We start from the raw sequence: 22,754 nt of genomic DNA, 5'->3' as shown, positions 1-22,754 counted from the left end.
ATTTATGTGCAGGTCTTATGTGGACGTATGTTTCCATTTCTCTTCAGTCGATAGCTAGGAGTGGATTTGCCAGGTAGATGGAAAATGTATGTTTACCTTTTTAAGAAACTGCTTGTCTGTTTTCCAAGGCAGCTGTAGCATTTTACATTCCCACCAGCAATGTAAGGAGAGTTTCTCTATGTCCTTGCCAATATTTGGTATTGACAGATTTTTTAAAAATTTTAACTATTCTAGTGATATGTAGTAGTATCTCGTTATGGTATTTATTTATTTATGATCAGATATATTTTTAACCTCAATAAAGGAGGGACAAGCTTCAAACAAATTTCTAATGTAATTCTCATTTGAGACATGCATATTTTTTCTTTTTTATAAAATTGAAGTATAGTTGATTTACAATGTTGTGTTAGTTTCAGGTGTACAGCACATATATAATTCAGTTATTATGTATATAATCTTTTTCAGATTCTTATCCATTAAAGCTTATTATAAGATATTGAATCTCGTTCCCTGTGCTATACAGTAGGTCCTCATTGTTTATATTTTTTTATTTTTAATTGAGATATAATTGACGTATGATGTATTAGTTTCAGGTGTACAAAGCAAAGATTCGATATTTGTATAAATTATGAAATGATCACTACAATAAGTCTAGTGAACATCCATCACCACACACAGTTACAGTGTCTTCTCTTGTAATAAGAACTTTTAAGATCTACTCTCTTAGCACCTTTCAAATACACAATACAGTATTATTAGCTGTAGTCACCATGCCGTACCTTGCATCCCCAAGACATTTATTGTATAACTGGATGTTTGTATCTTTTCACCATCTTCATCCACTTCGCCCACCCCCACCCCGCATACTAGGTCTTTATGTTGATTCTAAAAATGGAGAAACCAGAAGACTTTACTGTGATTCTGTACAGATTGTTCACTGCTAAACCTAACATTATGGCTGAACTCAAAGAGAAAGAAAGGTAGCCCTGGGTCAATTACCTGGGCCACACAAAGGAAAATACAACAAGCATCAAGGTTCCTACCGTCCATCCATTGTTTAAAATTATGGGACCTTTGAGTTTCCTTCATATTTGGACCATGACTTATTTGAATAGCTAGATGTTTGCTTTTCCTTGCATTTCCAAATTGATTCTCTTTTTTCTTCGTACCATATGCCTCACATCATTAAGACGATCTATTCTTTTAATTATTACTGTCCACTGAGTGCAATTCCCTTTCTTCTTGTAGAATCTTTCAAAGCCTCGTGTTTCTCTGGATGCTCTCAAAGTTTGCTGTGCAGCTGACCACATCAGACACCCCTGCAGTGTGTTCTCAGACAGACTCATTTCTTCCCACGCTCCATGTCTTCCTCTCTCTCAGATTTCTTTTTCATTTCGCTGCAGTATATCTTCAAGTAATTTTTTTCATGAACATGTGTGGGAAGATAACCATTCTCTGTCTTTACACGTCAGAAAACACTCTGCCACACACCAGGCTCATGGTTGCCATGTGATCCTCTTCCAATTATGATGAACCACTGTCTTCTTTCAGATGTAGTTTGAGGTCTGTTCTTTATCTTCAGTGTTTAGAAATTTCACAAGGACATGTGTTCTATTTCAAACAAATGAGAATGAAATGTACAGAGACAGCAAACTCAAGGACTCATATGGCCAGTCATGTGGCCATTCATTCTGCTTGGCTGTTAAAGGCCCCTTTATGATAAAGACCCAAGTCTTTCCCGAGCTCTGTGAAATTTTCTTCTACCGCTTCTTTGAGTATTTCAGCCTTCATTTTCTCTCTTTCTCTTCCTCTGGAATTCCTATAAGTTAAGCAAATGTTGGTCCCCTTGGGCTGATCCTCCATTTTATCATTTCTGTCTCTCTATCATTTTGCTGTAGGTTTTTGGAAATCGCAACTTTTTCCTTAGCATTCTTTTGTGCTATTTTTTTAAATGTAGGCAATCCTATTTTTGATGTCTGAGAAAGCTTTCTTGTTTCCTGATGGTTCCATTTTCATGTCAGCCTGTTTTCATCTCATGAATGCAATATCTGAGGATACAAATTATATATTTTTTAAGTCCTCTCCTGTTCCCTGAATTATCTCTGTTTTCTCCCTGGTCAGCTGTTCCCATTGTTCATTTTGTCCTTTTCTGTTGCAGATCCTTGCTTGCCTATCCCCATTTCAGAGTGAGGGATGGGACTGAATAATTAGTATAAGGAGCCTATTTTACAAATAGGTTTTTCTCCTCCCTGGGAGGACTGACCAAGAGTTCCCTGTTTAGGAGGGGGATGTCTACTGAACAGCTTTTCTTTACCCTCTGCAGAATGGAGCAGGCTGGTGTGGCGCTGGACATCCCTATGCAGACCCTCCCAATTTTTTTTTTAACATTTTTATTGGAGTATAATTGCTTTACAATGGTGTGTTAGCTTCTGCTTTATAACAAAGTGAATCAGCTATACATATACATATATCCCCATATCGCCTCCCTCTTGCATCTCCCTCCCACCCTCCCTATCCCACCCCTCTGTGTGGTCACAAAACACTGAGCTGATCTCCCTGTGCTATACAGCTGCTTCCCACTAGCTATCTGTTTTACATTTGGTAGTGTATATATGTCCATGCCACTCTCTCACTTTGTCCCAGCTTACCCTTCCCCCTCCCTGTGTCCTCAAGTCCATTCTCTACGTCTGCATCTTTATTCCTGTCCTGCCCCTAGGTTCTTCATAACCTTTTTTTTTTTTTTTTAGATTCCATATATATGGTTAGCATATGGTATTTGTTTTTCTCTTTCTGACTTACTTCACTCTGTATGACAGACTCTAGGTCCATCCACTTCACTACAAATAATTCAGTTTTGTTTCTTTTTATGGCTGAGTAGTATTCCATTGTATATATGTGCCACATCTTCTTTATCCATTCATCTGTCGATGGACACTTAAGTTGCTTCCATGTCCTGGTTATAGTAAATAGAGCTGCAGTGAACATTGCGGTACATGACTCTTTTTGAATTATGGTTTTCTCAGGGTATATGCCCAGTAGTGGGATTGCTGGGTCATATGGTAGTTCTATTTTTAGTTTTTTAAGGAACCTCCATACTGTTCTCCAAAGTGGCTGTATCAATTTACATTCCTACCAACAGTGCAAGGACCCTCCCAGTTCTTCAGCAGACATTCTTCCAGGTTCTGCCAGGGTGAAGCCCAGGAGTAGAGTTGCTCTGCACTCACCCACTGGGGAGGGGGTGTGACATACGAGAGGGGGTGGGTGGTCTCCTGCTCTGTAGACAGTCCTTTACTAATCACCATGCTTTCTACCCACCATTAACTCTCCCTCTTTGGAAATCTGGTCCCACCTCCACTATTACCCCCACATTATTCATCCTGGGCTTCAGCTGCCTCCCCACAGCTTTAACCACCCAACAGCATTTCCAGAAACGTCTTAATGGCTCTGGTCTGCCTCTTCCCCCTGAAATGAATTTTTCTTTTCCATAGTCCTCTGCTGTCATTTCCACGGGAAGAGAGGGAAAGCAGGAAACACGAGATCAAGACAACAACCTGGAACCAAAAGTCCTTCTTTGTCTCCCCCACAGTCAAGTATACGGTCTCTCAGGTCTTCCTTTAATAGTTGAAGTTCTCCATCAACTATGTGCCTATGACTCTGTAGTCTTTCTAGAATTCTTTTTTTTTTTAAATTTATTTATTTAATTTATTTATTTTTGGCTGCGTTGGGTCTTCGTTGATGCACGCGGGCTTTCTCTCATTGTGGCGAGCGGGGGCTACTCTTCGTTGTGGTGCTCGGGCTTCTCATTGCGGTGGCTTCTCTTTGATGGGGAGCACGGGCTCTAGGTATGTGGGCTTCAGTAGTTGTGGCTCACAGGCTCTAGAGTGCAGGCTCAGTAGCTGTGGCGCACAGGCTTAGTTTCTCTGTGGCATGTGGGATCTTCCCGGACCAGGGCTCGAACCCGTGTCCCCTGCATTGGCAGGTGGGTTCTTTTTTTTTTTTTTTGGCAGGTGGGTTCTTAACCACTGCACCACCAGGGAAGCCCTGACCCCTTCACAGTTGTCTTCTCTGGTCTTCATCAGCTGCCACAGACACTTCTCTTTGGCGCCTTTAAACTTACCTCTCAACACCCTTTCCTTTGGGCAAAAACACACTCAGTCAAAACTTCAGCCACTTTAGGTGCATGAGTGCACTTCATCAAGCATATAAGTAACAGAGGGTCACGAAATCAGGAGCTTCTCCATCAGGCAGCCAGGCCTGTGACAGCTGAGTGTGTGTGTGTGTGTGTGTGTGTGTGTAGTCACAAGTATGTGTGCCTGTGTGCATGTCTGTGCATGGGTGCTCATGGTTGCACGAGTGTGTGTGCATGCGTACCTGTGTGTGCACCTGTGTGTGCACGTGCACCTGTATGTGGGTGCATGTGTACCTGTGTGGGTGCATGTGTGTGCGAGCGTGTGCATGCAGAGGGGAGGGGCAGTCTGTGCACTTGTCCTGGGACATGGGTCGGCTTTAAATTCCTTTCCCAACTCTGCCTGCTGTGGACTGCAGCCCCTGGGAAACCTGGCCCCCCCAACGGATAGCAAGGCCATGGAGAAGGAGAAGAAACCACCCACAGCGACCACCAAGGGGGGCAGAGGAAAAGGAAAAGGCAAGAAGAAAGGGAAGGTGAAAGAGGAGGTGGAGGAAGAAACTGACCCCCGGAAGCTCGAGCTGCTGAACTGGGTACGTGGGACGTGTCTGCTCCCTTTTCCTGGGCTCCTGGGGACCTTGGAGCCAGTCACCCTCCTCCAGGGAAGGGGGCAGTTCTTGCTGGCTCTGCTGCAGCCCCACCCGGGGCCCCGAGCCCAGGAGGCAGTGATGAAGCATTGATGGGACAGTGTCAATATTTCAAGTGGCTGGCAGGATGTCACAAACGCCAAACGGTCCTGCTTTCGGGGAGAATGAAGTCACTCACAGGGGAGGCCTGGGCCACCTTGCCCACCAGTGCCTCTCTCCGCCTGCAGACACGTGGATGTTTGTTGCGTGGAAACACGGGAAACAAATCAATCGTGAAGAAATGCAGCTCGGGGACAAAAGATGGAGCCTGTGATGGGGAAGCAGGGGTAACTGCAGTCGGCTGGGCTGGGGGGCTGAGACACGCAGCACCCGTGGTTCTGGCCTGGCTGCTGTCAGGACACGGCAAGACAGGGCGCTGGGCCTCTGCGGTGCCCTGTGACTGGCATCATCGCGGTCACTCACCCTGGTGGCCCGCGGCATGCCCACAGGGGGTAGTTCTCAGTCAAGGAAACAAATTCTCTCCAGCAAAACCTCACGTTACATTGAGCGCTGCAGGTTCCACCATTGTTGAAGGGTAGAAACACAAATGATAACTAATAGTAGGTAAAATGTTACAGTCTACCACCTCAAAAAAACACTGTATATGGAGATCTGGGCTTGGAGACTGAAGCACTGATTGGAGTTTTATTTTGAATTTTCCTTCTCATGTTTACATTACAAGAAAAGCTAATCAACTCTTATTTTAATTTTTTTTAAAAGCCTGATAACTAGAGAGCAACACCAGTTTGGCTGTCATTTTGAACATTTTTCACTTTGTATTAAATGTATCCATCTGTGATGCTTTGCTAGGACACCTAGGGACAAACTGAGAAGGAAGGAGGGGGCAATGGGGCGTGTTTACTCAGGACAAGAAGTAAAGGGAGCCTTGTTCAGGATGCTCTGGGTCTGGGGGCCGGAAGAGGCTTTCCGAGAGCTTCCAGGGTCCCCTGCCCAGTGTCCCTGTCCCTCCTGAGGCACTCACGCCCCTCTCCCGGGCTCGCACAGGTGAACGCGCTGGAGCAGGCCATGTTGGACGCGCTGGTCTTAGACCGAGTGGACTTTGTGAAGCTCCTGATTGAAAATGGAGTCAACATGCAGCATTTTCTCACCATCCCGAGGCTGGAAGAGCTTTATAACACAGTGAGTGGTCCAGAAGGAGGGAGGGCGGAGGGGAGCTAGCCCTGGGGGTGCAAGAATACACTCGGAGGAACATCGCCATCAGAACACGGCTTCAGCGGGAGGCCCATCATTTAAGGATGACTGCTCTCACATGACACACGGGCTCGGCGGATGGTCCCATCTTCACCCACCTCCACCAGGCTAGCCAGCACCCCCGTCTGTAGCGTTAACTCAGGGGTGGTGCCCGAGGACAAGTTTATACAAAGAAAGAATCCAGCCCCCGGAGTCATTAGCAGAGTGAAAAGATCCCGGGGTGAGCGGTCATTTGTTCCTGGGGACTCCCACTTTTTATGAGGCTTTGGTGAAAAATGGAAAACTGAGTTTGCACAGCAAGGAGCTCCTGATATTAGAATGAAAGTGTTTGGATAAAATCCTCTTGGCTTGTATTATTACCATGTGAATTTTGAGAGTGTACATTTCCTTCCCCATTCTAAAATTTTAAGTAGCAGAAGTGGTCCTGGGTGGTTATTTGCTAAAGCTTGATGAACTGTTAAGAAAATATAGTACATCCTAAAATGCTCTTTAAAATAATTCAATAAAAGGTATTTAACATATTTTTGAACATGTGGGATATTTCTTACCCATGACAAGTCCTAGTCCTGTCTTGTAAAAGACACAGGACTTCATTAATTCTATAAAGTAGAGCTGGATTTTACTCCAAAAGTTGAAGAGAAAAACATATTTAATATGGCTGAATGTTTCTCTTTCAGAGACTGGGTCCACCAAACACACTTCATTTGCTGGTGAGGGATGTAAAAAAGGTCAGTCTGCTCTTTCATAGTCCTTTACCTGTTGATGTCTTTTAATGAGACATTTTTTAAAGCAATTTTTTAAATTTCCAAATGTGTCGTCATCTTATTGGAGGCATAAGAAGTCATGAATTCCTCTCTCCATGAAAAGAGTTTACTTTTAAAAAATGTCATCTTCTTTAAATGAAATGTTCATCCCACACACCATGGGCTCGCGCTGAATGACTGTTTGACGGTGGGTTGGCCCCATCACCAAGGCAGGAGCACCAGCCAAGGGGTGGGCTCCTCACTGCTGCCCAGAACCCCCATGCTCTGCATGTTTCAGATCTGCCCCTCACCCCTTCACTGTGCCTCTTTCCAGAAGTCCTAGCAGGATGGGCCTCATGTCATTCTGCGTGTCCTGTGCAGCAGTTCTTGGCTCTTTCTGTTTCCTCCTTAGTAAGTGATAGATGCTTTCCCCCATCCCCAGCGCTACTAATGCCTTACAGTCTGCCTTCATGTAGGATCCCGTCCACTCCCTGTTCTGTCCTGGTGTTTCTTGGGTCCTATCACCACAGGCTGGAGGGTCAGACCAGGTTAACGCTGAGCAATTCATTCGGCCAGAATGCAGTCCCTGGCATGCAGAGTGCAGGACGTGTACTCATGTTCTGAGCGGGAGGAAGTAACACAAAGGAGAGAAGAGGGCCTTCAGCCAAAGTCCCAGATAGGCTGGTTAGACTTCATACAAATATCTAATTCTGCTAATGTGAGAATTTGGCTTTTACTACGCACACTCATTGGATCAGAGCAGAATCGGTGGATCTGGGAACCAAGAGAGACCAGTGAGTGCCCTTGTTTCCCACTTTCACAGATTTCTTAGATTCAGAAGCGCTAACATTCAAAAGCCACAGCTACTCAAGTGTAGACCCAACCACGTCTCACCTAAGTGGCTTCGATCATCCTCCTCCCACACTCCCCAGACACAGGACGCCCCCACTTAATAGCCTCCACGTCTCATGAAATTCAAGCTCCTGCTAAGAGACTTGCACCCACTGGGCCTATCACATACCCACCACACATATTCTGTCCCAGGGCCATGCCCATCTCACATCTGCAGTGCTCTCCCACCTCGGCCCCTACAGCCCCTGCTCTGCCCACTCCTACCTCCACAGGAAGCCCTTTCTCACCCTCCCACCTGCCCACCCTAGCAGAGTGGGGGCCTGAACACGCTGCTGCATCGGGACTGAGGGTGGCTTGGTCCTTTTCCCCCAAAACAGCAAACTCCCCAAGGCAGGGCTGTATCTCCTTATCCCCTCATATGGAATCCCCGACTTGGTCAAGGATCACGGTAGGGACTGAACAAACTTGCAATGGCTGAGTGAAGGATTCAGTCCTCACGTACAGGGAGGACATTTGGAAGGTGTAGCCTCCATGGGACGGACCCCAGGTTTCTACCATCATTTCAGACATAGGAAATTAACCAAGCAGGAAACAGCACATAGCAAAACATCCTTATAATGGACCGGTCAGCTCTGCCTCCTGGATAAGCCAACTGCCCTCTGGCATGAATGACCGACTTACGGATGCACAGATGCCCTTCTGCCCTCCTCCCCTCCACCCACACGCTACCTTTATCTCAACACAGCCTCTTCCATTCTGCTGCAGGACTCTGGCCCTCCACCGGCTCCCGGGCACATCAGATAGTTTGCAGTGTTTGTGTTCTTACTGAAATCTGAGGGGTCCCCCAGAAAGTCACAGGGCACCATGTGGAGCTTTCCCTAGAAAGTTCCCGGCCCCAGGGGTGCTCTGTCCACCCGCTGTCTTCCACAGAGTCCTCCTGTCTGCCACGCTGCTCACTCCCTCCTTCTGCAGAAAATCTGGACGCCAGCCCCCCGAAGCTGGCTTCTCCCCTGCAAGCAGCTGGCAACGCACCTTCTCAACAAAATGAATCTGCTCTTTTCACCAGCTACACCATCTTTCCTTTATGTATTTTTTCCTTAATCAATATTTTTTTTATCGAAGCATAGTTGATTTACAATGTTGTGTTCATTTCTGCTGTACAGCAAAGTGATTCAATTATACATATGTACATTCTTTATATATGTATTCTTTTCTTTCCCTTATGTTTAAATGCACATTACAGGCCATTCTGTCTGAACCCACGGACAAGCCCAGGCCTCTCCCCTCCAGCCTCATGGGCTTCTAATTCTTCTCATTGGGAAGTCTAACCCATTTTCTGGAACATGGTTTACCCCCTTATCTCCCGCAATCCTATAGTAACAGACTGAAGATTGTTTAATGCCCCGTTGGTACCACTAACTCTCACGTCGTAGGCAGGAATGACCATGATGCCGAGGTGTGTGCCGAAGCCCACGCTGCGGGTCCCTTCTCGCAGGGCCTGAGACACAGCTTCTTTTCTTACAGGGCAACCTTCCGCCCGATTACCACATCAGCCTCATAGACATTGGGCTCGTGCTGGAGTACCTCATGGGGGGCGCCTACCGCTGCAACTACACAAGGAAGGGCTTCCGGACCCTTTACAACAACCTGTTTGGACCCAAGAGGGTAGAACTCAGCGAACACGTGGGGTTCTGTGGTTCCCGGAATCACATGTGGTTCCTTGCTAGCCTTTCCAATAACTCAGCCGCTTCAAAGCCGAGCTCATCACCCCATCCCCCAGCACACCTGCCCGTCCTCCCACAGTGGCTCTCGGTGGGAGGTCTCAGCATGCCTCCAGACACCCAGGCTTCACCACGCACCTTCCTTCCAGACGCCCAGGCTTCACCACGCACCTTCCTCCCTCAGCTCATGGGGCCGCACAGCCCAGCACTTGCCCCGGCCCCATCCTTTGTCCGCAATAACCTTCCTCCCAGGCTCCCTTGTCTCTGCCCTCTCCCATCCATCCTACCGCTGGACGCGCCCCAGTTCTCCAAAACGAGGGACCCAACAGTGCCCTCCCTGCTCAGAAATTCCCGAGGATCCCCAGCGCCTGACGAATCACTGTCAAGCTCATGATCACAGCGTCTAAGGCTCTCCCCAGCCGCCCCACCCTGCTGTGGGCGACCACGTACCACTGCCAGAATCAAACTCTACTACTGTGTCTGTGGCATCTTCCCCCGTCAAAACCCCACGTGTGTCACCAGCCCAATCCACGTGTGAGATCTTCCATGAAGCCCTCACCTCGCCCGCACTCAGAGCCCCATAGCTCTGTGTCTGCTCTGTGGGTGAACTTCTCTGGTTCTACCTGGGATGCGGGTCCCATGTCTGCACATCTCTCTCCTCACCTGACCTGGGCTGACAGAAGCAGAGGTTCCATATTAAAGCATTTCCTTTCCTTGGGTTTGTCCTTAATTGTTAACGATACCAAGTACTTTTTAATCTATTATTATTGCTACTAACGATATTACTAATGTACAACCCCCAGTATCATAACATCAGTTATCTGATTCCATTCATTTTTTTCTCCCCTTTCATTATGCAGCCTAAAGCTCTCAAACTTCTGGGAATGGAAGTAAGTAGGACTTGTTTCCAATGGTTTTATGATATTGTGGCCTAGTATATGGAGCCCTCTTCGTTTTGTATTTAACATAAAATTGCACAAGTTTGTTTTCCATGAATAAATCCACTACACCACACACCAAAATTTACTTGGATGATTTAGTCAAATTATATAAAAAAAGATCACAGACATGTTTTAAAAGGTAAAAGCCACCCAATTCATTTTTGTCAAAATCAAGAACAAGTCAAGCACATCCATTATTGTTGGCATCATCAACCCCACTGGTTTTTAAAAGTGTTCTGGAAATTAAAAATAAATAAAGGAAGGATACTTTAAAAAGGGGGGAAATTATTATCGGCAAAAAAATTTGGTTTCTAGAAAACCCTGAAGCATTGACAAAGTTTCCTCATAATAGGACAAAAGTATCCAGAAATAACCTTAACAAGGAAACTTAAGAACAAAGCACTAGGACTTCGCTGGTGGTGCAGTGGTTAAGAATCCTCCTGCCAATGCAGGGGACATGGGTTTGAGCCCTGGTCCAGGAAGATCCCACATGCCGTGGAGCAACTAAGCCACAACTACTGAGCCTGTGCTCTAGAGCCCGCAAGCCACAACTACTGAAGCCCACGCGCTTAGAGCCCGTGCTCCGCAACAAGAGAAGCCACCGCAATGAGAAGCCCGCACACCGCAATGAAGACCCAACGCAGCCAAAAAAATTAATTAATTAATTTTTTAAAAGGCACTAGACATGAAAATATATAAATGAGTGAAAGAAATATTATAACACAGAATAATAACGCTGTCTATTGTAAAGACTCTTCTCAAATTCATGAGTCAAATAGCATCCCAGTTTCTGTATGGATTCAGGGTAGAAGGTTTTGATTCTGTGTTCACAGTTGACACCGACCTTCAGCATAACTAGAAGCGTTATGATATGCAGCTTTCCATAAGTCCATGCTCTCTTAGATTGGTTGCATCATGTTGGCTTTATCTGTTGGGTGAAGACTTGGTGGAACTCGCCTGTAAAATAGCCTGGTCCCTGTCCTGTGTTTTAGGGGCATATTTTTCACTGCCTTTATAATAATTTTCATAACATGAGTTCATTGAGCTTTTCTATTTGAGTCAGCTTTGGTCAATTATACTTTCCTAGCAAACAGTTTACTTCTAGACTTTCAAGTACTTTGGTATAAAACTTTACATAGTATTCTAATTTTTTCAATATCTTTAGTTGTGTGCCATTTCTTGTTCCAATTTTTTTATATTTATATCTTCTCCCTTTTTTTCTTAACCATACTTGCCTTCAGATTTGATTGGTATTTTTGCTTTATTAAGCAACTTTCTTTTTTCTGTTTTCTATTTTATTAATATCTTTGATTTGTATTCATTCCTTCCATATACTTTATATGGAGTTACTGTATTATTTTTATTGACTCAATTTGAAAGTGAAGTTTGCCCATTTTCTTTTTTTTTAAATTTTTATTTTAATTAGTTAGCTCAAAGGAATCAATCTATACTGACAGATTGTCAAGGCACTGGGATAGATGGGGGAAGATTATTTGGGAGTGTATGAGAAAGAGGCCCTTCCCAAGGGACTCCAAATTATACCATATTTATAGTGTTCACGTCATTTTTTTGTTTTTTGGCCATGCCATGCGGAATGTGGGATCTTAGTTTCCCAACCAGGGATGGAACCTGTGCCCCCTGAAGTGGGAGCATGGAGTCTTAACCACTGGACTGCCAGAGAAGTCCCTGCCTATTTTCAATCTTTCCTGTATTCCAATAAATGCATAAAGAATATAAATTTCTTCTCTGAGCATTGTTTTCATGGTATCTCACAGGTTTGGGTAAGTAGAACTTTCATTGTAATTCATTTCTAAACAGTTTATACTTTCTTCATTAATCCACAAGTTATTTATAAGTGTATTTAAAATTTTCCAGATACAGAATTTTGTTATTGTTGTTATCCTACTCTTGTTGATTTTTAATTTTATTCTTTGAGTGTATACTACATGATTTCTGATATCTGGAATTTGTTGATATAGAAAATCTCAAAAGAATTAGGGAATAATGCCAGGTGGAATTTTGTTAATGATTCATGTGTGTTAGAAAAAAATGTGTATTCCTGGTTTGTTGGGTACAATACATATACGTCTTTGTCAGATCAAACTTGGTAAAATTATTATTCAATTTGCTTCTATCTGTACTAATTTTTTCAAGTTGATTTCTAAGTGAGGTGTGTTTAGAGGCTCTTACTGTGATTGTGGATGGGTCAATTTCTTTTTAACTTCCAGTTCATATCTTTTGTTATTTTATTGGGTTGTTTCTTTTTCTTGTTGCTTTGTGGCAGTTCTTGCATTTTAGGGAAATTAATCCCTTGTTGGTTATATTCTTTCTCTAGCAATCTTAAAATTATTTTAAGAGAATTTGCATACAACTAGTATTTTAATAATACAATGTATTATTGAAAGATAGGCTTAAAAGGGTTTCTGTTTTACAGCATTTCATTAGTCCTTAGTGGATTTTTATTTGACTGGATATATTCTTGAAAATAAAGCCATGATTATTTTTTAATTTCCATAATGTCAATTTTTAACCTTCCTAAATGACCGAAACTGTAGTTTTACTGGGACAAATTAGAAAATTTGAACAAAAACACTTTTTAAATTAATTAATTAATATATTTATTTTTGGCTGTGTTGGGTGTTCGTTGCTGGGCGAGGGCTTTCTATAGTTGAGGCGAGTGGGGCCTACTCTTCGTTGTGGTGTGCGGGCTTCTCATTGCGGTGGCTTCTCTTGTTGTGGAACACGGGCTCTAGGTGCACGGGCTTCAGTAGTTGTGGCATGCGGGCTCAGTAGTTGTGGCACACGGGCTTAGTTGCTCCGCGGCATGTGGGATCTTCCTGGCCCAGGGCTCGAACCCATGTCTCCTGCATTGGCAGGCGGATTCTTAACCACTGTGCCACCAGGGAAGTCCCTGAACAAACACATTTAAATCCAAGGCAAGATACAATAGTTTCAGTAAAAATGTCAGACAACTCATTATAAGGTTACAAAACTTGGGTTAGTCATGAACAACATGTGATAGGAATTGGAGAGCCAGTCTCCCCCCCTCACCCCCACCCTGCCCAGCCACTCCAGCTGTGTGTATGTGGGCAAATTATTCAGACTTTGGGTCACAACTTCCTCATCTGATGGAATGGAACTCATTCACAACCTCTCAGAGTCAGTATAAGAATAAAAGTAAAAAAAATAAATAAATAAAAGTAGGTCATTGACAAGAAAGCTGTTTGCAAAAGAGCAAATATCCATTTCTGTTATTCTACTGGGTACTGAAGTCCTAGCCTGGAATAGTCTGAGCCCCATATATTTCCATGCCACTCCCCTGTTTCAACCCCAATTCTCCCAGTCGCGACAGACATTCCTTTAGGGTCCTCCTCCGCTTTCAGAATCATCCCTCATAATCCCTTTAGGAAATGGGAAATGTTGACCCTCCATTTATAGCACATCCATGAAAAGACAAAGCTCATTCAAAATGGAGCACTTGTGGGACCTCCCTGGTGGCGCAGTGGTTAAGAATCCGTCTGCCAATGCAGGGGACACGGGTTCGAGCCCTGGGCCAGGAAGATCCCACATACCGTGGAGCAACTAAGCCCGGGCACCACAACTACTGAAGCCTGCGGGCCTAGAGCCCATGCTCTGCAGCAAGAGAAGCCACCACGAGAAGCCTGCTCACCGCAGCAAAGAGTAGCCCCCGCTCACTGCAACTAGAGAAAGCGTGCAGCAACGAAGACCCAACACAGCCAAAAATAAATAAATTAATTAATTAATAATAATTTTGAAAAATGGAATGCTTGCTTCCTTAAACCATTAGTAGGGAAACAAGACATTTTTCTCCATCCCCTTTTACATTTTTCCTATTAATCTCCGGTTCAGCCGTATCTGGCAAACGAGTGTTGGTACTTGAGGACTTCCCTGAGGAAATAAGCTACAGCCTTTATGTCTCCCATGGGGTGATTTGGATTGAAGTGTTTTCTTTGTTTTAGTTTTGCAGCATCTCTTCAATTTTTAGAGGCTTCTGGAGGAAAAAAAAGTCCTGCCAACCCAGGGGTATAAACTCTTCAAACAGTAGTATGCCTTTTCAGCTCATTTGGTTTTCGATGGGTTACTTCTCATAATAAACATGTGCATCTTTTCAAAAGAATTAGTACACTGGTTGGAAACCGCAGATGTACTTAGAATTCTCTTTATTCCCTTGGAGGGAGAGGTTTCCCTTTTTCCAGTTGTCCTGAAACCCTTTGTTGCACGCTTATGGCAGAACCGTGGCAAAGGTGCTTCTCTCCCCTCAGGATGATGAGCCTCCAGCCAAAGGGAAGAAAAAGAAGAAGAAGAAGAAGGAGGAGGAGTTGGACATCGATGTGGACGACCCCGCCGTGAGTCGATTCCAGTACCCCTTCCACGAGCTGATGGTGTGGGCCGTGCTGATGAAGCGCCAAAAAATGGCAGTCTTCCTCTGGCAGCGGGGGGAGGAGAGCATGGCGAAGGCCCTGGTGGCCTGCAAGCTCTACAAGTCGATGGCCCACGAGTCCTCCGAGAGCGAGCTGGTGGACGACATCTCCCAGGACCTGGACAACAACTCAAAGTGAGCGTCCAGAGGGAATTCAAGGACCAGGAGACACTCTGGTCCGGAGCGCCGTCCCTTTGCTGGGAAGGGTGGCAAATGCATCTCTCACTTAAGTACAGTTACCTTTAACGCTTGTTCATCAAGTGCTTTGTCCATTGTGTCAGTATGTTTCCTTCTGTCTCTCTGAGGCGTTTCTGGACTCTCGTTGTTTTTGTTGACTGCCTTCTGGTGCAAAGTAGGGAAACCCAATTTTAATCAATATATGTTTTTTGTTGAAATATAGTTGATTTACGATGTTGTGGTAATGTCTGCTGTACAGCAAAGTGACTCAGTTATACATATATATATATATATATATATATATATATATACACACACACACACACATTCTTTTTTCATATTCTTCTCCATTATGGTTTATCACAGGATATTGAATATAGTTCCTTGTGCTATGCAGTAGGACACCTTGCTGTTTATCCATTCTATATATGAAAGCTTACCCCAACCTCCCTCCCCCTTGGCAACCACCGGTCTGTTCTCTATGTCCATGATTCTGTTTCTGGGAAACACAATTTTAGTGCAAAGACAATGAGACCAATTTTCATAAGGAAACAACCTTAGTGAACCTGTGCCCTTGGACTTGACCTTCACAAGTACCTCTGGATTTCCCCCCCTTAGGACAGCTACAGGGGGCTGGAGCTGGGTATTTCCCTCCCTCTAGTTCAGTTAGGCTCTGATAAAACACCAATAGGTTAAGCTCTGGTTAGCCAGTTTCCCCCGAGGGCAGGCCTTGTTAAGAAGAACAGAGTGCTATGGACATAGTTCAGAATGAACCCTTTCCCCTCTCCCAGATGGCAGCATGAGAGGATTCTTCCCCCATCTTCTCTGTGAGAACTTGGTGGGGCTCCTGGAGGTAAAACTCACAAAAATGTGGACACTTCTCTAAGCCTGGGCCACCCGGAGCTATTAACTTGCAGACTTGTCCTCACGGGGCCTCCAGAAATTCATCAATTACAGTTCAGGTTTTCCAACCTGGCGCTGGTTCCCCGGGTTTGTGCTCCATTAAGTTGTGATTCTCAGTATCTGCCTTCTGTCTTTCCAGTTTGGTGGACAGCAATTTGCCCTGTGACCTCAATTCTCTGATGAATCTAGCAAAGTCGTGGATTTTGAGTTTGTTGAGCTTTTTTACTTTTTATTAGGTCAGAGTGGCAACTTCCAAGTCCCTTACGTGTGGAACCAGAAACCGGAAGTCCCCGTGCAACTTTACAGACATGTGAACTTGAATTGTACGCAGGCCCCTCTGCCAGCATGTAATATCTTTGTTTTGTGAAGCACCCTGCTTATCTTTTGGACTGGATTTCTAAAATCACTAGCTGACTTCTAAACATCAGGTGTTCAAGCCTCTTACAAACAGGGAGGCGTTCCCCTGCCTCCATCTGTTGGCAAGCCCTGTCCCTCTGCTGCCTAGAGGACCCTCGTGGTGACCCCCTGCAGCCTGTGGGGCCTGAGGCCAGAAGGTACTGCAGAGTCTGCGTCTCCATCCCCCACAAGCAATGCCTCCCTTTTTCATCCTTCCACTCAGAACTGGCATCAAATCTTCTGTAAAATGGAGAAACAAAAGCAAAGAAAGGTGATCCCTATAGGACTGTACCTTAACCACATCAATGCCACGCAAAAAGTTGAAGGAACAAGAAATGTTCATGACTATCATTAAATCCTCGCATCAGGGTCATGTGGAAAGGGAATACATCTTATGTTCACAAATCACCTGTGTCCCCTTCTCCATCCGCCACTTGGTTCCCATCACTCCCCCTCCCCCACCTCCAGCAATTGGTCCTCCCTGCTCTGGGTCCCCATGGCAACTAGACCTTGTCTCCTTCACAGCACTGAGAGCGCTCTTGTAATCTATGTGTCACTGAAGTATTACACTCATACGGGAGAAGGCACGTGTGCAAAACATGCAGCTTGATGACTGTTCACAAACACAACACACAACTTTGACCAGCACCCTCAAGAAACAGGACCCTACCTGTGCCATCAGCCCTCCTGGAGGGCCTTTCAATGTCCACCTCTCCCCTGCACCAAGGATGGCCACTGTTCTGACTTCCAGTCCCACAGGCGCTGTTTTCAAACTCTCATTTGCCATCTTTTCCATCTGCATCCCTGTTCCGTGAACGCCTGAGGGAAGGGACTTTTTCTTTGCTCTGTCCCTGGGGCCTGAGGGGCAGACTTGGGGTCCACCTAAAGCTCCATCTACAGCAAGAGCAGTCAGCCCCTGACATGGCTAAGCACGGCCCCTGGCCCCTGGCTGTCCCCTCTGGGGACATCCCCTGGAGCTCCCAGAGGACAGGGAGTCAAGGACTCTGTGTCCTTTGGCTCCATGACATCCCCGTGGACACAGCTCTCTAATGAAGAGCATGCGGCCACCCCGCTCCCATCTCTGTCCCTGCAGAGACTTTGGCCAGCTTGCTGTGGAGCTCTTGGACCAGTCCTACAAGCATGACGAGCAGATCGCCATGAAACTGCTGACCTACGAGCTGAAAAACTGGAGCAACTCGACCTGCCTCAAACTGGCTGTCGCAGCCAAACATCGGGACTTCATCGCCCACACCTGCAGCCAGATGCTGCTGACTGACATGTGGATGGGAAGGCTGCGGATGAGGAAAAACCCTGGCCTGAAGGTATGTGTGACGTGGTTGGTAAGCACGGTATAGTGACAAGTGACACCCGTGAGCTCTGACTCCCTGCCTGGCTGAGCTAAGCACTTGCTGTGGTTTATTTCATCCATGACTCTGAACAACCCCAGGAAGGAGACGCCATGGCAATCCTTGTCTTACAGGAGAACCTGAAGCTTCAAGATTAAGGGATAGGATCTGATCTGCAGGGCGTGGGTCTGGCTCCTGAATCCAGGTGGTCTAACGCCAGAGCCTGACCTGCATCATGACTGGCTTACAGGCTCGGAGTCCACCCTAATCACTCATGCATCCCTGGACCAGCCACCCGCCGCTAAAGCAGACACCTGAGCTCTATTTCTACAGATGCCCTTATAACTCTGAAATTGTCTGATATCGTTTTGTTTTACTTTTTTAAAAATTTTTACTGAAATATAGTTGATTTACAAGGTTGTGTTAGTTTCAGGTGTACAGCAAAGTGATTCAGTTATACATATATATATATATATATATAAATATATATATTCTTTTTTTACATTCTCTTCCATTATCACAAGATATTGAGTAGAGTTCCCTGTGCTATACAGGAGGTCCTTGTTGGTTATCTATTTTATATATAGTAGTTTGTGCCTGTTAATCCCAAACTCTTAATTTATCCCTCCCCCTCTTCCCCTTTGGTGGCCACAAGTTTGTTTTCTATGTCTATGAGTCTATTTCTGTTTTGTAAATAAGTTCATTTGTATCCTTTTTTTAGATTCCACATATAAGCGATATCATATGATATTTGTCTCTCTCTTTCTGACTTACTTCACTTAGTATGATAATCTCTAGGTCCATCCATGTTGCTGTAAATGGCATTATTTCATTCTTTTTTTATGGCTGAATAATATTCCACTGTGTATATACACCACATCTTCTTTATCCATTCATTTGTCAATGGACACTTAGGTTGCTGTCTGATATCATTTTAATTGGCAATGCTTTCATTCTGTGGGGTTTATGAGAGAATATGAAGCTATGAAAGTGTTTGAAAAGGATTTAGGGGATAGAAAATTGTACTGAGACCAAATCCCAGCTCTGCTGTTTACTACTGTTAACGACTAGGTTATCTTAAGGAGAGATTCTAATCTTCAGATAACCTACTCTGTGATGGCAATATTATACTGAGCTCATGGGATTGCTATGAGGATAAAGAAAAGACCATATATGTTATTCTGGGCATCAGGGTTCTGACATACAGAAGGCACTTCATTTCTTAAAAATATGTTGGAAACAGTTCTCAGAGCTTTCTGAGATGCCTTTCCCGGGTTATAATCCTCAAATTGGGCTTGAATAAAAATTTCCATTTCTTTCTTTAAAAAAAAATATAAATGTCATGCCTAATTGCCCAATTATACACAATGCACTAAGCTGATATTATACATAAGTTTGGATATTAATAAATAGTTTTCAGAATATCAAGAATAATGAGAAGATCCTGAAGATTTTTTTTTTAAAAAAGAGCAGGTTTCCTACAAAAGGATGAACATCAGGTTGGCATCAGACTTTCCGTTAATAATACTGAAACCTAGAAGGCACTGAAACAAGGCCTTCATAGTTCTGAGAGGATTTGGAACCTGGATTTTTTTTTTTTTTTTTTTTTTACCCAGTCCAGCTATCTTAAACATGAGGATAGGATATCTATTTAAGATAGACAAAGATTCAAGTTATATACTTTCTACTTACTCCTTCAGAAAAAGTACTTCAGCTGGTATTCCACTGAAAGAAGCGTTCAAAATTACAAGAATACAGGTGATGTGGAATGCAAGAAACAAGCCCCAGTTTTTAAATATCCCCATATGAAAAAGCAGTTGGATGAAATAAGTGCAAAGAGTTAGTGATATGCAAGAAGAAAGTACACAGAAGAATAGAAATGATTCCAACAAATAGATGCAGTGACTAAGATGCTATAAAGTATCAGGGGTATGGGTTAGGGAAACAAAAAGAGTTCATAATCATTAATGAGAAAGTGGAAGTAGAATCAAACACCAGGGAAAACAAAAAAACTGCACACAAAAGTTAAGGCTCGGTTATGATTTAAATTAAAATTTGGTACGATTTTTGAGTGACTGGTAGAAGGTAAGAAAGACCATTTGACCTTTGATACCATGATCAGGTTTCTCTAGTGGCACCAGAATTCTACATTAAAATTGCAATCACGGCACGCCATGTGGCTGTACAATAGACAGTATTTTATATGGTAATAAAAATGCAAATGCTTTTTATTGATCTTCAGTTTTTTAGAATAATCCAATAGACAGAGTATTGAAGACCTAAATATAAATCCTAAATATAATACAAAGGTTATCAAGTATGAAACTACAAAAGTAAAGGTACAGATAAGAGAAGTTGGCTGGTGGGAAGGGGAAGAGAGAGTGGTAAACAGCATAATATCCCCATATTGTAAAGTGGGGAATCAGAACTGTCAAGAGTTATTGAAACAAGAGGTGAAGATTCCAGTATATTGTGTAAAGTTACAAAGGTAACTTCATAGGAACTGAAAATACTGATGTGGTTGTCAAAAAAGGGGAGCAGAGGGGGAAGGAGATAAATTAAGATAAAGTCTCATCTAAAATAATAGGATGTCAATAGATACTTAGATTACTAAGATAGTACTTAAATTAACAAAGAAATAGCAACATAGGATATCGCCTATGTTGCTAAAAATATGAAAGTATCCATAACAGCTAAAACCAGAAATAGAAGCAAGTGTCTCAAACTAGAATTCAAAAATTTCTCTTGAAGACAAATGATATGAAACTATATATTTTAAAAAACACACTGGGAACCTGAGTACATCAACCCAGAATAACCAACATCAAGACACACTTTAATAAAGTTATTGGATTTTAATGAAAAAAAAAATTCTTTGAGCTTCTAGGCCAAAAAAAAAAATCAAGTGACTTCTAAGGGGAAAAAATTCAATTATCATCAGACTTTCAATAGCAACCATTTATGTCAGAAAAAAAATGGTGTGTATCATATAAAAATACTCCCAGAAAGAAAATTGAGGCAAAGATTTTATATCTAGCAAAAGTGATGGTCAAATATAAAGGGTACACATGACATGTTGCCAACAGGCAAGAACTCAGGGAAATATTGTTCCTATGAGCACTTTCTGAAGAATCTGTTAGAGAAAGAATCTCCAACAACCAAAATAACCAGAGAGGCATCAGCAACAGGACGGATAGTCAGCACCAGATACATATTTACTTGTAGTGTTAAAACTAAGTGACAGGGCTTCTCTGGTGGCGCAGTGGTTGAGAGTCTGCCTGCCAATGCAGGGGACACGGGTTCGAGCCCTGGTCTGGGAAGATCCCACATGCCGCGGAGCAACTAGGCCCGTGAGCCACAATTACTGAGCCTGCGCGTCTGGAGCCTGTGCTCTGCAACAAGAGAGGCCGCGATAGTGAGAGGCCCGCGCACCGCGATGAAAAGTGGCCCCCGCTTGCCGCAACTAGAGAAAGCCCTCACACAGAAACGAAGACCCAACACAGCCATAAATAAAAAATAAATAAATAAAATTTAAAAAAAAATTAAGGGTTGTAATTAAAAAAAAAAACACTAAGTGACAGTTAAGTGGGAGAGAAAATAGTATATAACAGCTATATGTTCTGATAATACAGATATAATAGAACCATTTAAAAATGAGAGGAGGGACTTCCCTGGTGGCGCAGTGGATAAGAATCTGCCTGCCAATGCAGTGGACACGGGTTCAATCTCTGGTCTGGGAAGATCCCACATGCCGTGGAGCAACTAAGCCCGTGCGCCACAACTACTGAGCCTGTGCTCTAGACCCCTCCAGCCACAACTACTGAGCCTGCGCACCTAGAGCCTGTGCTCCGCAACAAGATAAGCCACAGCAAGGAGAAGCCCACACATCTCAATGAAGAGTAGCCCCTGCTCGCTGCAACTAGAGAAAGCCCGCACGCAGCAACAAAGACCCAACGCAGCCAAAAATAAATAAAATTACATCTTTTTTAAAAAGTAAAATCAAATAAAAAAATAAAAATGAGAGAAGAATGGGGAGCACCTGTGCAAAAAAAAGTGTAACTTTTCAGTAATCATAATTGACAGTGGTAGTATTAACATCATTATTCTGAAACTGTTAAGTTAAAGCAACTGAGTAACAGTGAGATATTTTAGTTCTGTCACACCCCTCTGTCCTTGAGAACTAGGACTTGGTGTGGAAGAAAAGGAAACACAGATGTAATCTGGAAGAGGATAAGCAGAAAAGCCTATAGTACTTAATTGGAAGCATCAATATGAATTCATTCCAGCTCTGGCCAATGAAAAGCCTAGAAACAAAGACCTACCCAAAAGCATGAACATTCATAGTGCCCAGATTGTGGCCTTGAAATATCATTTCCCATTCACTGAAGCCAGAACTCCTTGGAGAAATGGTTGATTCCAGGTCTGTAGTAGGATATGTACAAGATGAGCCCAGAACAGTTGACACACCAGATGTTAAAGAAGCTATCAAGGACCCCTAGGGTCAGATCAGGGGGACCCAGGAGCAAACATGAAGAGGCTTCCACTGGCCAAACGAACAGGACAGTTTGACTTTCAATACTATTACTAATAGCAATGAATAGCAAATATCTCTAAATCCATGAGTTCATAACAATATTTTTAAGTAAATATATACACTAATAAAGAACTATCAGAAAGAAAAATTAAGAAAACAGTCATCCCATATACAGTTGTATCAAAAAGAATAAAACACCTAGGAATAAATTTAACCAAGAAGGTGAAAACCTGTATGTTGAAAACTATGAGATATTAATGAAAGAAACTGAAGAAGACACAAATAAATGGAAAGATATTCCATGCTCAAGGATTGGAAGAATTAATATTGTTAAAAAGTCCATGCTACCCAAAGCAATATACAGATTTAATGCAATCCCTATTAAAATTCCAATAGCATTTTTCACAGAAATAGAACAAGCAATCCTAAACTTTACGTGGATCCAAAAAGATTCCCAATAGCCAAAGCAGTTCTGAGAAAGAAGAACAAAGCTGGAGGCTTCATGCTTCCTGATTTCAAACCTTATTACAAAGCTATTGTAATTAAAACAATGGAAACAGGCACATAGATCAATGGAACAGAATAGAGAGCCCAGAAATAAACCCATGCATATATTGTCAATAAATTTATGACAAAGAAGCCAAGAATATACAATAGGGAAAGGATAGTCTCTTCA

The 22,754-nt window shown here is 43.4% G+C and overlaps 1 protein-coding gene across 1 annotated transcript in view; it reads left to right on the top strand.

Moving 5' to 3' along the window:
- The window catches only part of TRPM1 (transient receptor potential cation channel subfamily M member 1), a 115,921-nt gene that overhangs the window by 59,214 nt on the left and 33,953 nt on the right, over positions 1 to 22,754 (top strand). The window contains exons 13-19 of the mRNA XM_057542664.1: positions 4,546 to 4,719; positions 5,818 to 5,952; positions 6,702 to 6,752; positions 9,144 to 9,284; positions 10,201 to 10,230; positions 14,565 to 14,857; positions 17,292 to 17,520. Coding sequence (XP_057398647.1) covers positions 4,546 to 4,719; positions 5,818 to 5,952; positions 6,702 to 6,752; positions 9,144 to 9,284; positions 10,201 to 10,230; positions 14,565 to 14,857; positions 17,292 to 17,520 — 1,053 coding nt within the window. The remainder of the gene's footprint in view (positions 1 to 4,545; positions 4,720 to 5,817; positions 5,953 to 6,701; positions 6,753 to 9,143; positions 9,285 to 10,200; positions 10,231 to 14,564; positions 14,858 to 17,291; positions 17,521 to 22,754) is intronic.

The sequence above is a fragment of the Balaenoptera acutorostrata genome, chromosome 3 (assembly GCF_949987535.1).
Source record: "Balaenoptera acutorostrata chromosome 3, mBalAcu1.1, whole genome shotgun sequence".
Lineage (NCBI taxonomy): Eukaryota > Metazoa > Chordata > Mammalia > Artiodactyla > Balaenopteridae > Balaenoptera > Balaenoptera acutorostrata.
Note: the sequence above shows the minus strand (reverse complement) of the source record. Positions and strands in the feature narration are given on the sequence as shown.